Source organism: Gobio gobio (assembly GCF_949357685.1).
Source record: "Gobio gobio genome assembly, chromosome: 24".
Lineage (NCBI taxonomy): Eukaryota > Metazoa > Chordata > Actinopteri > Cypriniformes > Gobionidae > Gobio > Gobio gobio.
The window spans coordinates 42,725,646-42,740,847 of NC_137120.1; the positions used below are offsets into that span (position 1 = coordinate 42,725,646).

General features: G+C 38.7%; 1 protein-coding gene across 2 annotated transcripts; it reads right to left on the bottom strand.

Moving 5' to 3' along the window:
• Positions 1-6,308: 6,308 nt before the first annotated feature.
• Positions 6,309-13,210, bottom strand: LOC307120902 (uncharacterized protein). 2 transcript variants are annotated; one of them, XM_079808146.1, is made up of 6 exons: positions 12,908-13,210; positions 12,401-12,727; positions 12,021-12,254; positions 8,974-9,084; positions 8,814-8,878; positions 6,309-8,580 (listed from the first exon to the last, which is right to left on the bottom strand). In XM_079808146.1, the coding sequence occupies exons 1-6, from the start codon at positions 12,954-12,956 to the stop codon at positions 8,533-8,535; spliced, it is 834 nt and encodes a 277-aa protein (XP_079664272.1). In that variant the 5' UTR covers positions 12,957-13,210; the 3' UTR covers positions 6,309-8,532. The 2 variants fall into 2 exon arrangements, with proteins under 2 accessions (XP_079664272.1, XP_079664271.1); XM_079808145.1 differs by having other exon boundaries at positions 12,021-12,329; positions 12,908-13,204.
• Between the last annotated feature and the right edge of the window lie 1,992 nt (positions 13,211-15,202).

A 15,202-nucleotide genomic window follows, 5' to 3' on the forward strand; every position in this document is an offset into this window, starting at 1 on the left:
TGTGAGTGAGCAGCAAAAGAAAAATACTTGTGACAATGTAATAGTTTATTATAATATGAAATTTCTATATTTTATTATTCATATAAGTAATATGTAAATTATTGCAGCAAAATGCAACCAATGAGAACTGGAAATAGCACTAAAGATGTTAGGCATCCAATCAGAGAAATCAGGCAGCAGCGCTGACTCCGCCCCCCTGTGAGCATACAGACAGGAGAAAAAGTGATTTAGAGAATGAATTGTGAAAACCTAGAATTTCCTTGAGAATCAGTTTTATGTTAACTTCATTGATTGAGAAGTTTTTGTTTAGATACTCGCCTGCATAGAGTTCCTGTTGATCTGTAAATGTTTAAGGCCAAGCTAATCATGGTTCAAAGCTAATTGTGGTTCAAAGCTAATCGTGGTTCAAAGCTAATCGTGGATGATCTGGTGTAACCCGGACGAACAAAAACAGTTCATTTACAGAGGAATCGGTGAGTTGAATGTTTATTTTGATAAAGGTGGTGAATTATGACAATGTGCTGTATTGATGTGAGACTAAACAGAAAAGCAATGTGTTCCACTATGTGTAAAGTGTGATTATATGATGTTCATTGTTGTTCAGAAATTTGTTGAATGATGCTAATGTAAAGAGAATTCACTAAGGTAACTACATTGTCCTGTTGTGTGCAGGCCAGTTTTTGCCTGTATGTGTTTTGAAGTTGGATTTTCGTTCTTTGGTGTGGATGATTCGAATCACGTGTCGAGTGGAGGGAATAGATGGCGAGCCACCATCTCATTTTCCATTGGATTAGCGTCATTCCTGCAGTTCGTCTGTGGGTGTTCTTCTCTTTTGAATTTAAGGATTGAGGTATTTCTCTTTTTTCTTTTGGAACGGACACTTTCTAAGAACTAAGAGGGAAAAATTCTATTTCTTTGTTGTTTGGACTGAAATCTATGAAATGAAAATAATTTGATCTGATAAGAGGTGATGTATATAGTCAATATTATTTTCTTTAATTATTAATGCGGAAACGAAAAGGTATGGTAAGTTTAACTTGTTTGGTTTATATTGGTTGGGCAATGTCATTTAATTTTTGTGGTGAAAAGTTAATTTCACAAAATACACTGAAATAAGGAAACAAAAGAGATATATCCAAAACGAATTAATAACTACTAAAACTAGATCTAAATTAGATCTAAAGCAAATTCTAAATTGTAAGGTTTTTGATTTTGTTGACATTGTTTTGTACTTCATTTGGGTAATTGTATTCATATGTAACCAAGTTTAAGTTACAACTGATACAATTAATTTTCTTTAAAGTGTATTGTTGATTCATATATCTACTTTCTTTATTGCTTAATTAATTAATTCCATTATTTTTATATAAATAAGGTAAGACAGTTGGGAACAGTGTTAATTTTGACAGCATATTTTGATTTAGTTTTAGTCATAGTCTTTTGACTAAAATGCCATTTAGTTTTAGTCATATTTTAGTCACCTGAATTGTTTTTAGTTTTAGTCTAGTTTAAGTCGACTAAATATCATAAGATTTTAGTCTACAAAATCTATAGTAGATTTAGGGCCCTATCTTGCACCCAGCGCAATTGACTTTGTACACCGACGCATGTGTCATTCCTATTTTGCACCCGCGCAAAGCGCGCTTTTCCCTCCACAGAAGCACGTCGCTAAACTAGTGAATGAACTTGCGCTACCTGGGCGGTTCAGCGCAAAAAAGGAGGCGTGTTCCGGTGCAAACAATCCCTGGTGCTATTTTGCTGTTCCATTAAACAATTGCGCCACTGACCAGAAAAAACCTAGTCTAAAGTCAGTGGCGCGTTGCGCGTTGTTCATTATGCTATTTTAAGGGCGCATGCTTGACCATAATGTATAGCGTGCACAACGCGCATACACTTTGCTCATGTAACCTACACAGATGCAACAGTTATTTTTGCAAATCATAAATTGTTACACTAAAAAAATATTAACCCATGAGATGACGGAAATCATTGTGGTGTGCCACGAAGATGTGAAAAAATAGGCATAAATCTAGCTTACAAATGATTCAGGCTAATTGTAATAATTAAGGATAAGACCTGTTTGCCCAATAGTGGCAAGACATATATGTATATAAGGACATCTGACAAATTGGTTTGTCCGTCAAGAACCAGGAAAAAAAATCGACTGAAAAACTGAAAAAACTGAAAGACTGAAAAAAAAAGACTGTGAAATCACCTTTACCATAATGTACAACATTACAACTTCACTTCTCTGTCTTTCACTGCTCTACAAGAACATCAGTCTCCTCGGCTGTGAACCGCTCCTGGCGTGCGCCTGGTAAATACGCCATAATAATAGCAATCCATTATGGAACTTGCGCACCTGCTTTTAAAGGGAATGTTGGATGACGCTCGGATTGGTTTATTCACGTTACGCCCAAACCACACCTATGAATAATGAAGCTCCTTCAGACCAACCCATTTTAGATTTGCGCCGGGCGCAAGAGCCATTTATTCCGCCGGGAAAATAGCAACAGCGCCGAGACCCGCCCACAAAGTTACTTGCGCTTCGCGTTTTTACACTTGCGTTTCAGATCGTTAAAATAGGGCCCTTAGTCTCCTAAAATCTAATGAGTTTAGTTAAATTGTAATACATTAAGCATTTAAGTATTACATAACCGACTGTCACTTGAACTGACATTTTGACATCATTTTGTTTTTGACATTAAAAATACACGAAAGAGCTCAATTCACTTTTTTGTTTGTTTTTAAAAACATCTATATAGTTTTTATAACTTTGTATTTCTGTTTTAGTTAGTATATCATGTTAAGCTAAAGCTTCAAATAAGTTTGTTTATTTATTTTTTTAATTTCAGTTAACATTTATTTAATTTCAAGTAACAAAGATTTTTTTTATTGGTTTTAGTTAACTATTATAACCCTTATACTAAATGGGAATGAAATTAAATACAGTTTGTTGTGTAAGCAAAAACGAAAATATAATGCGTGACTTTTAATTATAAACCAGCTGGAAATACACCGGGACTCTTATTTTGAAATCTCACCTTACTATTGCAGTGGCAGGAGCTCATTCAAGTTCAGATGAGGAGATAAAATATGCATTGTTACAACCGTTTAAAACATATTACTATATAAACATCGTAAAGTAAACATTGTCATTATTCATCAGCATTATTCATAAACAATTGCCTGGCATAAATGTGTGTTATTCATTGATTGTGAGCCGCTCTGGAGCACTGGATTGGGGATGCGTGAGTGAGTCTGTAGTGTAGAGCGCGCAACAGCGCCGTGTTCTCCAGCGGTTAGATCAGTTCAAATCAAATGTGTGCATCTGTTACACAGGACATCAGTTCTGACTGGATCTCTTCCCTAATCGTCCCTTCCTAACATTTTCGTCTCGTTTTTATTTGTTGATGAAAATGACAGTTGATTTTCGTTATAGTTTTTGTCATCCAACACTTGTTTTTATTTAGTTATCGTCTCGTTTTCGTCAGTGAAAAAAGGTTGTTGACGAAAATGATGACGAAAATTAATCGTCAACGAAATTAACACTGGTTGGGAAGCACGACCTGGTGGTCAGGTTCCTCAGGGGGGCGAGACCGTTAAATCCTCCTCGACCTCCCTCTGTATACTCTTGGGATCTTGCAGAATGCCCCATTCGAGCCTCTGCAGTCGGCAGAGCTAAAGATTCTGTCTATGAAGACTTTGCTGCTGGCTGCACTGGCCTCTATCAAGAGGGTAGGGGACCTGCAGACATTTTTGGGCAACGAATCGTGCCTAGAGTACTGAGACCCCGGCCTGGCTATGTGCCCAAGGTTCCCACCACTCCCTTCAGGGACCAGGTGGTGAACCTGCAAGCGCTGCCCCCGGAGGAGGCAGACCCGCCCTGGCTTTGCTCAGTCCCGTCCACATTCTGCGATTGTACGTGGATAGAACTCGAAGCTTCACCCAACACGTTCGCTAGGTTCTAAGCCTACGTGTAGAGCCGGTTTCCTCCTGTGTTCTCACCTCAAACGGGTAGAAGCACTGAGAGGCCCTGGCTCATGTCGGCTTGCTGCGCCATCGTCAAACTGGCGACAGGATCATGGGCGAGATTTTAGATCTCCAAATTCCCCAGATCTCAATCCAATCGAGCATCTGTGGGATGTGCTGACCAAACAAGTCCGATCCATGGAGGCCCATCTCGCAGCTTACAGGACTTAAAGGATCTGCTGCTAACATCTTGGTGCTAGATACCACAGCACACCTTCAGGGGTCTAGTGGAGTCCATGCCTCGACGGGTCAGGGGGACCAACACAATTTTAGGTCATAATGTTATGCCTGATCTGTGTATATACTATATAGAGCAGTTACACTCTGTGTGCTGTAGGGGGCGGCAGTTAACCTCCTTTACATCACTTCAGCTGTCAGCAGGGTAGAGAAGAGGACTTTATTCTAGAGCCCTGCACGGGCCTCAAAACTAGGCCCTAGCCCGGCCCTGGCCCGCGAGGCTGTGGCCCTAGCCCAGCCCGTGTCCGACAGCTCATCAAAATTATCAGCCCGAGTCCGACTGGAGCCTGTGTTTTTTTTTTATCCTCCCTATTACACATTAGTTGCAGCCATTAAAATAGTTCAGTTTTGTTTATGTCAAAGTAGTTATATTTCGTTTTGTTTCTTTATTAAGTTAGTTTGGGGACACTACATTTTTCAACTAAACATCGAAATAAATCTAATTAATAAACTAAATTAACCATTTAAACTAAATTATTGATCTAAAGCCCACACTGTCACTGTATGATAATTGAAATGAACTGATGACATCAGCGTTTTTTCCAGAATGGCTAGATGGCTGAATAAAATTATGCTGCATTATTTTCCTGTTTAACACTGTAAAGCTGCTTTGAAACAATCTGCATTGTTAAAAGCGCTATATAAATAAAGTTGACTTGACTTGACTTGACTTAATTTAGACAAATGTTTGGAGCATTTTGTTGCTTGTTAAATCGGTTGCGTTTGTCGCCATGTCGTCCAGACGCTGTTATTTTCATCCCGGAGTCAAATCACCTTTGTTTGGCCTTCAGGGGCTGTACTTTGAGCGTGTTCATCTCCCCGTTATGGTAAGAGGCGTGAGCTTTCCGGGTAACGTGCGCTAAGCTGCTGTCGAATCACAACACGGGAACCGCTGGCCCAATCAGAACTCATTACGTATTTCTGAAGGAGGGACTTCATAGAACAAGGACATCATCAAGCCGTTTTTAGGACAGTGAAAATAGCGGTATACAGATAAGTAAATTGTGTGTAAAATACTGTGTTTTTTTACACGTGAAACATGAACACGTTATATTGCACACTGTAAACACAATCAAAGCTTCAAAAAAACAGGAAAAAAGGCGCCGCCGCTGGATTTTCAGCGCCACTGCAAAATCTTCACTTGGTCAGTAATATCACGACATTCACTTACACACTGTACAAGAGAGAGAGAGATTGACGATGGCCAGAGAACTAAACAAAAATGTAGTCTGCTTACACTTACACAATATCACAGGGCTGTGATATTAATCTTATTTTATTTTCGCTTCCAAGGATTATAAAAAGAAGTTATGAGGTAAAACTATTATAAACTATGCTCGCGCATCGTCTAGCACAACTTCCTTCCCTTCATAGCGCGCGCTGTCATTTCTCCCCAAACTGTGATTGTTGTCAAATGCACTCTCCACTGTGGCTAAATTGCAGAACGTGTTTGATTAAATGAAAAGCACAATAATCCGCGCAATAGACGCTGTTTCCAAGTTCAGGGCGGGTGTGTGTGTGTGTGTGTGTGTACGCACGCTGCGAAACGGACCGACTTGCACATGCTTCGTGTGCGCGACCATCAAATACACAACAAAATAGCCTACATCTCAAAATGCAGGCTTGGAGTATTCACTTAAACACAGTTTAGCTTAAATGGGCGTAAATAGTTTGGAGAAATTAATGGGAGAATGATATTAGATCTGCATCTTAAAGGGGCAGCAGCTAATAAACCTGGTGACGATTGAGCCATTAATGTGAATCAAACAACAAAAGGCAAAGAAAAAATTACTTGCAGCTCTTGTATATGTGATGCTCCTTAAAAAAACATTTTTTTTTTTAACCTTTTAATTAATCATATATATATATATATATATATATATTTGATTAATTAAAAGGTAAAAAAAACCCATCTATTTCACAATATTAGGCTACTGTTTTTTTTTTCAGTATTTTTGATTAAATAAGTGCAGGCTTGATAAGCATGAGACTTTTTGCAAAAACATAAAATAGTATCCAAACACTTTTTTTTATTTTTTGTACATATTGCCCCTTTCTTACATTTGAGCCCTTGCCCCTTAGGAACTTTTTGCACGTCCCTGCAGGTTATTGAAGTAAAATAGGCTATAAGCTGTCACCTTTTAAACTAATGAAAAGCTTAATTTGGATTTTAATGTTCAAAATGTCTATTTCTATCCACAAAACTTGCCAGAAGTCATGGTTTAAGGGGTTATTTTTTTAAAAATGTATTCCGGAGGTGCATGCCCCCGGACCCCCTGACGCGCGGCTTGGTAACAACCTCCGACACGTAAGCACCGCTGCTGGAAAAAATTCTAGGGGAAACACTGACTTGTCAAAGTAGTTTTGTTTTGTTTTGTTGCAAATTTTGTTTTGTTCTTTATTAAGTTAATTTAGACAAAATTTTGTTTTGTGTTAATTTAGTTTGAAGCATTTTGTTGCTTGTTAAATTAAAGTTTTTGTTATTTAAAGTGATGACCAAGCGGCCAGCGGCCGACAGTGAGTTAACCCAACGGTTTAGCCTCTGAAATCCACACTTGACTTGTCTTGCTTATAAAATCCATATAAAACACTTAAAGCATCGTTTAAACGTTTAGCCTACTATCACCACCATCACAATAAAAAGGCATTTTTGACAAGATGAGGCAGGCAGATCGCAATGGCGCGCTAATGAAACGGGCTTCACAATCTAAACAAATAATAAAAATAAAAAAAATGCTGGTTGTCTTACCTACCTCTCCGCAAAATGAATATAAATCCGATCTTCAATTCCCGCGCTATATGCACATTTAACGGAGTTCATGTCAACGAAAGCAACCGATATGAGCATTTTATTCATCAGCTCATTTCATCATCAAAGACTGCATTATGAGAACGAGCGACCTAAACACTGATAAGAGCCTTTAGTCTCATTAGTTTTAATGAAGATTGTTGTGTTTTTGAGCATCTAAGACTCTAAGAGTTTATTTTCAGTTTCACTTACAGCAGTTTGCGTGTTGGCTTGCTTTACTCATTTGCGGTGATGCGTGTTGCATAGCGCCGTCCTCTAAACACTGTGCGAGCCGGTCTTGACAGTTGCGGACTCGCGATATCATGGTCTCATGTTATTTTTTTATTATTGAATGTCTAAAATATAAAATGAAGGAGAAGCCTAAAAAGTGTTTGAGGTATGACAGGAAAATTGGCCCGAAGCCCGGCCCTAGGGGCGTAAAAAAGTCGGGGCCTGTCGGGCTCAGGCAGAAATGCAGGGCTCTACTTTATTCACATGTGCAGGCTATTGTTGCTCATATGTGAACCTCACCAGATTTCTGCAGTCTTCACATGCTATGGGAAATGTCCTACTTCCCACTTCTAAAGTCGTGATTTCGAGCTCATCACATTCAAATTTTGTCTTGAGAGGGTGTTCATGTCCAATTCCGGTAGCATGTGAAGGCAGCACAATTACAAACAGAAAGAGTTATTTTATCTTTAATAGCTTTTAAGGTCACTTTGTTGCCATTATGTACATTCATCATTGATATAGATCTGCACAGTGAGAGATGAATCTTTTGGGTTTATCCAAAGTGCCCAGAAAATGAGAAACATGACAAGCTTAGGAACCAGGACCACAGTTCTGCCATGGCAGGTTTCACAAGAAAGCTTGAGCAAAACTGAAACTGGAAAGAAGGTCAGAAGATATTATTAGGAAGCGCCTTTGTGGTTTGTGTTAGTGGAAGAGCTGTTTCTTAAACGTTGTGACAGTCTATTGATAGATGGAGTCTGGAAACTCCTTCAAACACTGAGGAACAGAGAGGATGAAGGTTCTGGAAAGCAACGTCTGGTTTTGATGAATCCATCAGGTGCTGCTCATTTATTGATTGTAGAGTAAAGGAGGGCACATGGAAGTCTTGTCTCGTTTTGAAGTGTCCTTCAGGGCTGGCAGTTGCCCTATTTCATCGAGGCTGCCTCGTTTCAGTAAAAACAATTACATTTCAAAGTCATAAAGACATCACATTATAGGAAATGTATAGGGTTTTTAAAGTGCTTCAGAAACCGTCCCTTTAATACTGATAGGTTATTGCATAATAGGTAATAATATCAGTTATACTGGACTGATATTATGAAATGTGGAGTATAATAAACGACAAGTTAACAAAAATGACCTCACTAATCTGACATCAGACTTTAACTTTAGCTGCTCCAAATTAAATGTAACGAGTAAAATCAGTATAAAAATTAGTATAAAAATTAGGATCTGTTGGAGTTTCATGTCTTAACAGTCGAGTACACCGTGAGATCTTCTGCAACGACATCCTGCAAGAAACAGAACCAGAATCAAACATAAGTTCAAGAAGTTTAAAAAACAAGCCATGCTGAAGTATAAAAGGACAGTAAAATAACAGCTCTGATTCCCACAAATGAGTGTCATTATACCAGTAAGATGTGTTTGAGCACATGCTCAGTCACACCATAGACTACAGGAAGAAGCCAAGCGTGTTTAAACACTGCAAATAAGAGGCTTCTGACAGTAATACAGTATATCTTACCGTACTCTGAAGCGGATGTGTAAGGAATGCTGGATCAGCGTAATGCATCTCTTCTTCAGTCTGAACTGTTTTGATAAAAATCATATAATAAACCAAAATACATTTAATTAACTTGAAATGGTTATATATATATAATTAAAACATTTTCCCATGTCAATACCTGTTTGTCTACAGTTCCTGTGGTACCTCAGACCTGCAGCTCCAGCTATGAGCACCAGCAGTGCTAGACTCACAGACACTGCCCTCATGAGACCTGAACGCCGGTTCACCGCTGTAATAAACAGAGAAAACTGCCATTAGTGCAGTCTGAATATAATACAGCTGAAACTATTACATAAACCATTATGGTTATGAAAATGAGATTTAACATGTTAGGTTTCAACTAAGCAGGTGTTTAACCAAAGTGCTTGAATATTTTTATTTCCATGATAAAGATTCAGGTCACCTTTTATTTATATAGTGCTTTAAACAATACCGGTTGTTTCAAAGCAGCTTCACAGTTAAACAGGAAAATAATGCAGCAAAGCTTGTTTTGGCTGTACAGCCGCCCAAATAGTGGCATTCAGTTTAAGTTCATCATTGATTCATTTCCATTGTAAACAAAAAGTTATTAATTAATTTATCATTTATCTATACAGCAGCACAACAACTATCCGGGCTTTACTTTTAAGCTCATAACTTATATTTACAAATATTCAAAATGATTTGATACCATTTGTTTCACTAAGTTCATGTATTTCCTATTGAAACAGGATATTTGGGTGGGACAAATCAAACATGTCATTTGTTTAAAACTGCCAATAGACTTGAAGTTAATAAATGTCACACCAGGTTCGGCTACCTGCTAGTCAGAAGAAGGTGTTATTTATGATGAAGGCGTTTTATCAGTTTTATCTAATTTAGTTTTGGAGTCTCCTACAACAGGTTTACATGCATCAAAGGTCAAAATACAGTTTCATTTTCTCATAATATACATTACACATCACCACAATGTTCAATGATTCTCAAACGACTCAACGGATGAATCAGTCTCTCTAAATCCCTTCTTTCCACGAGCCTGCTCTGCTCTGATTGGTCAGATTCATAGTGCATTAACTAATGTAAGCAATCCTTTTTCTTTTTTTTTATTAATCTATGTTAGCATCCTCTCAGCGGCAAACACACTGCTGTTCTCCACTAATAAAATATTGTTTTGTTGTCTATGTTTTAAATTAGTTTTTAAAGTGTCCCGCTCTGTGCAACGCAGCCTCACGTCACGTGTCAAAACAAACTCCATGAGGCATCAGAGAGTTTTTATTTCTCCTCTAGAGGGTGCTCTCATGCTGTATAATGACAATGCGCCCTTTCAGCCGCTCCAGCAACGGAAAAAGAAATTAACGCAGTTGCATGCACATGCTTGCTTGCAGTCTTGCAGTTCTCTCTTATTACTTTGTTACATTACACCACTGTCCATTACCATTAACCAGTTCATTTGCCCAAATCTTAAGATATTAGGTTAACTTATTTGGCTTGCTGTCCACTGATGAGGGGCTTGATGCAGCAGCTTCAACTCGAGCTCTGATATATGATTACGTGAGGCAAGGTACCTGAGATGAAGGTGGAGTTTGGGGAGGTAGTGGGATGCTGGAACAGCTGAGACTGAAGAGAGGTAAGAAGCTGCTTATATACTTTGGCTGTTGATTGGAAGATTAGATGGGCTCACTCCTCCCTAAATTACGTTTAGGAACTTCCCTAACTGATCTTCAGCTCCGTCCGGAGGCTTCCTAAAGGTCAGCTATAGTACACACTGTAAAGACAGTAATGATGACGTTGATTTTACATCAATCCCAGCGCAAGTCTGAATCGATGATGAAACGTGAAGAACCAGTTATTCAACCTGAACCTTGAGCAGGACGTTCCTCACTGATGTTACTCAGTTTGAGGTCCATTATGAGATGTTTCAACTGTAATTCCTCACCATCAGCATTAACAAGAGTGCATCCATCAACAAACCCATGTGTGTGTGTTTCTAATGTATTGTGGTGCACATGCAGGAACTGTATCGATAACAGCACGTACATTAGCCCAGCACTAACGTGAATGACTGATGTAACATTTGCAAAACAAATCAACACATTCAATCTGCAATAAAGTGCAGACCAACATCAACGGTAGTGCTATTCAAAACAGTGCCATTGTCCGACCCCAGACCACTTAGAAACTGAAACTGTCTTGTTCTTATCAGTTAGCATTTATTGTTTTTTCTTTCAAGACCTTGGGTTCTGGTAGGCCACCATTTCCTACACCGCTGAGACAACATCTGTGTCAACTTTCTCACGATTTGAAATGTTGCAAAAAGAACCGCCAAACCCAACAAAAGTGTCTACAGTGACCATCCTGATCAAATGGCTGCTCCATCCTTTATCTTTACTCCGAGTAGTAAGAATGACACACAGTCTGCATTAATAGACACAGTTTTAGGTAATAGTGCAGCCCACAGCTGATTTACAGTAGTATTTCAGTAAGACAGTAATAACGTGAGTTAGCCAGATACTTACACAATATTAAACACAATGCGCGTGCAATAAGTGGATGGGTTATATGCTAATGTATCGTCTTGATGTCAAAACAAAACGGCCTTGGGATTTGTTTAATTGACTCAGAGTCGACTCATACTTTTGAGAGACAATAACTTTATAAACGCTGCACTTTCAGAATTAAAACTTTGCAGGATGTTTTCATTCACTTAGAGCAATGCCACACACTACATGAAAGGTCATTTTCAAAAATCCACAATAGGGGCTCTTTAAATTATGTTTTATTCACAAGGTTCAGGAGGAGCACGTTCAGATAATTGACACAAGTGGAGAGCACTCAGCTTATCATCAATAGAGGTATATATACGCAGCAGTCTTACCTCTGTTCATTGACAGTCTATCAGCATCCGTCCACCACCCCTTCTCCACACTTTTAGTTCTAAACCACTTACATATACCGAGCTAGAAGCCCCCCCCCCCCCCCCCCCGGACAACACGCCAAATACACATTTAAATTTACACTCTATAGATTATATGTAAGTGTGAACTCGTGAAATATATATATATATATATATAGGAGAACATATATTAGCATATAGAAGAGCACAAAGCTCATAGACATGAAATAAAAACTATACAATTTTTTTTAAATTAATTTAACACAATTAGAGGATAAGATATATTGTGATACCTGGACATGGATGACAGAGACCCGTGTTATTGAGGTGTGTAGTCCGGTTGGTGAATGAATAAGACACCACACAGCTGTAGGTGTTGTTATCCTGATATTCCACCTCCAGAGGTAGAGAGAGACTGATGCTGAGATCAGACACACTGATGCTGGACAATAAACTGTTTCCTTTGTACCAGGAGAGAGTCACATGACTCACATTCACAGCTGAACACACCACTGCACATCTGGACTCTGAGGATGAGGATGATGATGAGGATGAAGAACACTGTGAAGAGTTACTGGTGATGACAAGAACGGGCAGTCGAGCTGGAAAATATTAAATATAAAAATCATTGACATCTTAAGAAGTACAACATAATTTACATCAATTTACTCACCATAGACAGTAACATTGAATCTCTGGTTTGAGTTTCCTCTTTTACTGCGGATCTCTAGTTTATAGAGTCCAGTGTGTTCAGATCTGATGTCTGTGATGGTCAGAGATCCAGTCTGACTGTCCATCTGGAGTCTGTTTCCAAATGTCTCATTACTGTCAAACATATCAATGTCCAACTTATGGAGTTCAGCGATACGAGTCTCCTGAGGTCCAAACATCCACAGGATCTGATCTTTACTCTGTACTTCAGTAACATCAGTGTGTAGAGAGACAGAATCTCCCTCAGTCACACACACTGACTTCACTTCATCACCATCAGCACACACTCCTGAAGAGAAAAACAATCAAGATCAAATCAAATATTAATGAGAAAGATTAACAAAATGATTGCACTAAATATTAACACCATGGAAAGGGTCTTTAAACTAAATAACCTCTACCGTTTGGAATTATCCCATCACATATAAAATAGAAACATGACAGGTTTTTATTTTAAAGGCTGACATACCGCTCAATATCAATAAACATAGACAGAAGAAAGATGCGCTGAGAATCATTCTTATGAACTTCAACTCGACGATATACAGCCAAACATGACGAGAAAACCCATTTCATCAGTCCAGTACTGCACTTCGAAAAATCATTTCCATTCTCAGGTGAAGTTCACATGTTCAATAACAGAAATATATCCATAAGAGAAATAAACACGAGAGAGAAATAATCAGGTTTACATGTCTGAGTCCGTTCTGAAAAAGGATCTAGGCGTAGACTACACGCTACACTTCTCACACACACACACACACACACACCCTCCCTCCCTCCCTCTCTCTCTCTCTTGACTGTTTTTATAGTGATCAGATCTAACAGTGTTTAGTTCTGATGAAGTTCATTGTGAATCCCTCTTCTAATTCCTGTTCTTTCAAAGTAAAATAGTTTTTAAAATAGTTTATTTTATATATGATTATATATCATTTTGTATAACAATTTTGCCAAGAAGTGGTTTTATTTGAATAATTCACCAGTTTACAGGCCCATTGCTTTTGTATTAAATCATCATGTTTTTCTGAGTATCTGTGGAAGGAAACCGCAGGTCAGTGCTTTCTGATAATGGTTTCTGCTTCTCAAACTATTACTGAGTTTCCAAGGAGAGTGTTTTCAAGATGTTGGTGCCAGTGAATGATGATGTGTTGATTATGTAATGAGGAGGAAACCTTGGGCAGATCCAGGGTTTGTCTGTGAAGCACAAACTCTTATCCTCATGACACATCTTTAAACACATTTATACGAAGCATGCACACATAAAATTTGTCTGACATTATATTGGATTATATGTTGTGTATTCAATACTCTTTCATTATTCTAAAGAACCCATGTGATATGCAAATGAGGGTGAGGCGCAGCAGACCGGACGAAACTTGATGCCGCATGCAAATCATGGTTTTGTATGGAGTATATCCGGGATTGGTGGATAAAGATTGCGTTGTCTCTGCACAAGTTCAGCAACACAGCCTTAGTGATGTTCCTTGCCATCATTTCAGATATTTTCATTTTACAGATTTTATTCATTTTGAGGAAAACTGAACCTTTTTGGATGAGTAAGATGAGTAAATGCTCACATTTAGTCTAGAACTACATTAACCCTCATGTTCACACACAACGCCACTGCTCAAGAGCGCTGTCCGTCATTTAATGGAAAACAAAGTAACTCAGATATTATGTTGTAAATTTTAAAGTAATGCATCTGATTACCCCAACTCAAGTTACTTGTGATGCGTTACCCCAACACTGATTCAACACATTCAATCGGCAATAACAAGTGCAGACCAACGCCAACGGTAGTGTTATTCAAAACAGTGCCAATGTCCGACCCCAGACCACTGAGAAACTGAAACTGTCTTCGTATCAGTTAGCATTTAAAGTTTACTCTTTCAAAACCTTGGGTTCTGGTAGGCCACCATTTCCTCCACAGCTGAGACACATGTGTTAACTTTCTCACGATTGGACATGTTGAACAATCTGCAAAAACAACCGCCAAACCCAACAAAGTGTCTACAGTTTTGGGTCACATGACCATCCTGATGGTGTATTCAAAACCAGCAATGGCTAGAGCGAGGACAGTGAAGCTGTATCATGACCTTTAGTACAGAAACGCGTATTTATTGGCTCTGTCTGAAGCAGATCTTTTTATCTCAGTTCAAACCTGGTTTACAATCATAAAGGACCAAATATGCGATCATTCAACTGAGACTTTCAGTCCTTTTGTTCTGAAATAAAAGCTTGGCACGGTGCATTCACTTTAATACAGATGGCGTTCTGAGCCATATTTATTTTGGCAGGACTTGCGTCATCCACACAAGAAATGTGTCATAGTTAATGTCACTAAAATACTTACTAATCTATTTTTAAATTAATTTTGTATATGCCTGTACTAAAGTATGCATTCTAGTTCCCACAACATCAGTTTCCAGTGAAGCGCAGAGGTCTGGTGAGGGAGTTTCACAAGCGCTTTTGTGTAGCATCTCTTCACCCACACACACACCTTATACACACTAACACTCAAGTGCACTCTTCTGAGCCCAATGATAGGTTCACCAAAATACCACGCGCTGCATTCAACAAACAACAACCAAACACTCAAGGCCCTACACTGACCTAAATAGTTCTGACTTCTGACCACAGGTATCATTCTGACTCTGAGCTGCTAGTAAAGGCGCACAGCAGCTCATGTTCATTCTCCATTTAAAAAAAGACGCCTTCTGCACAATTGCTTCAAAAGCATCAAGGCCAAATAATGTTTTTTTTG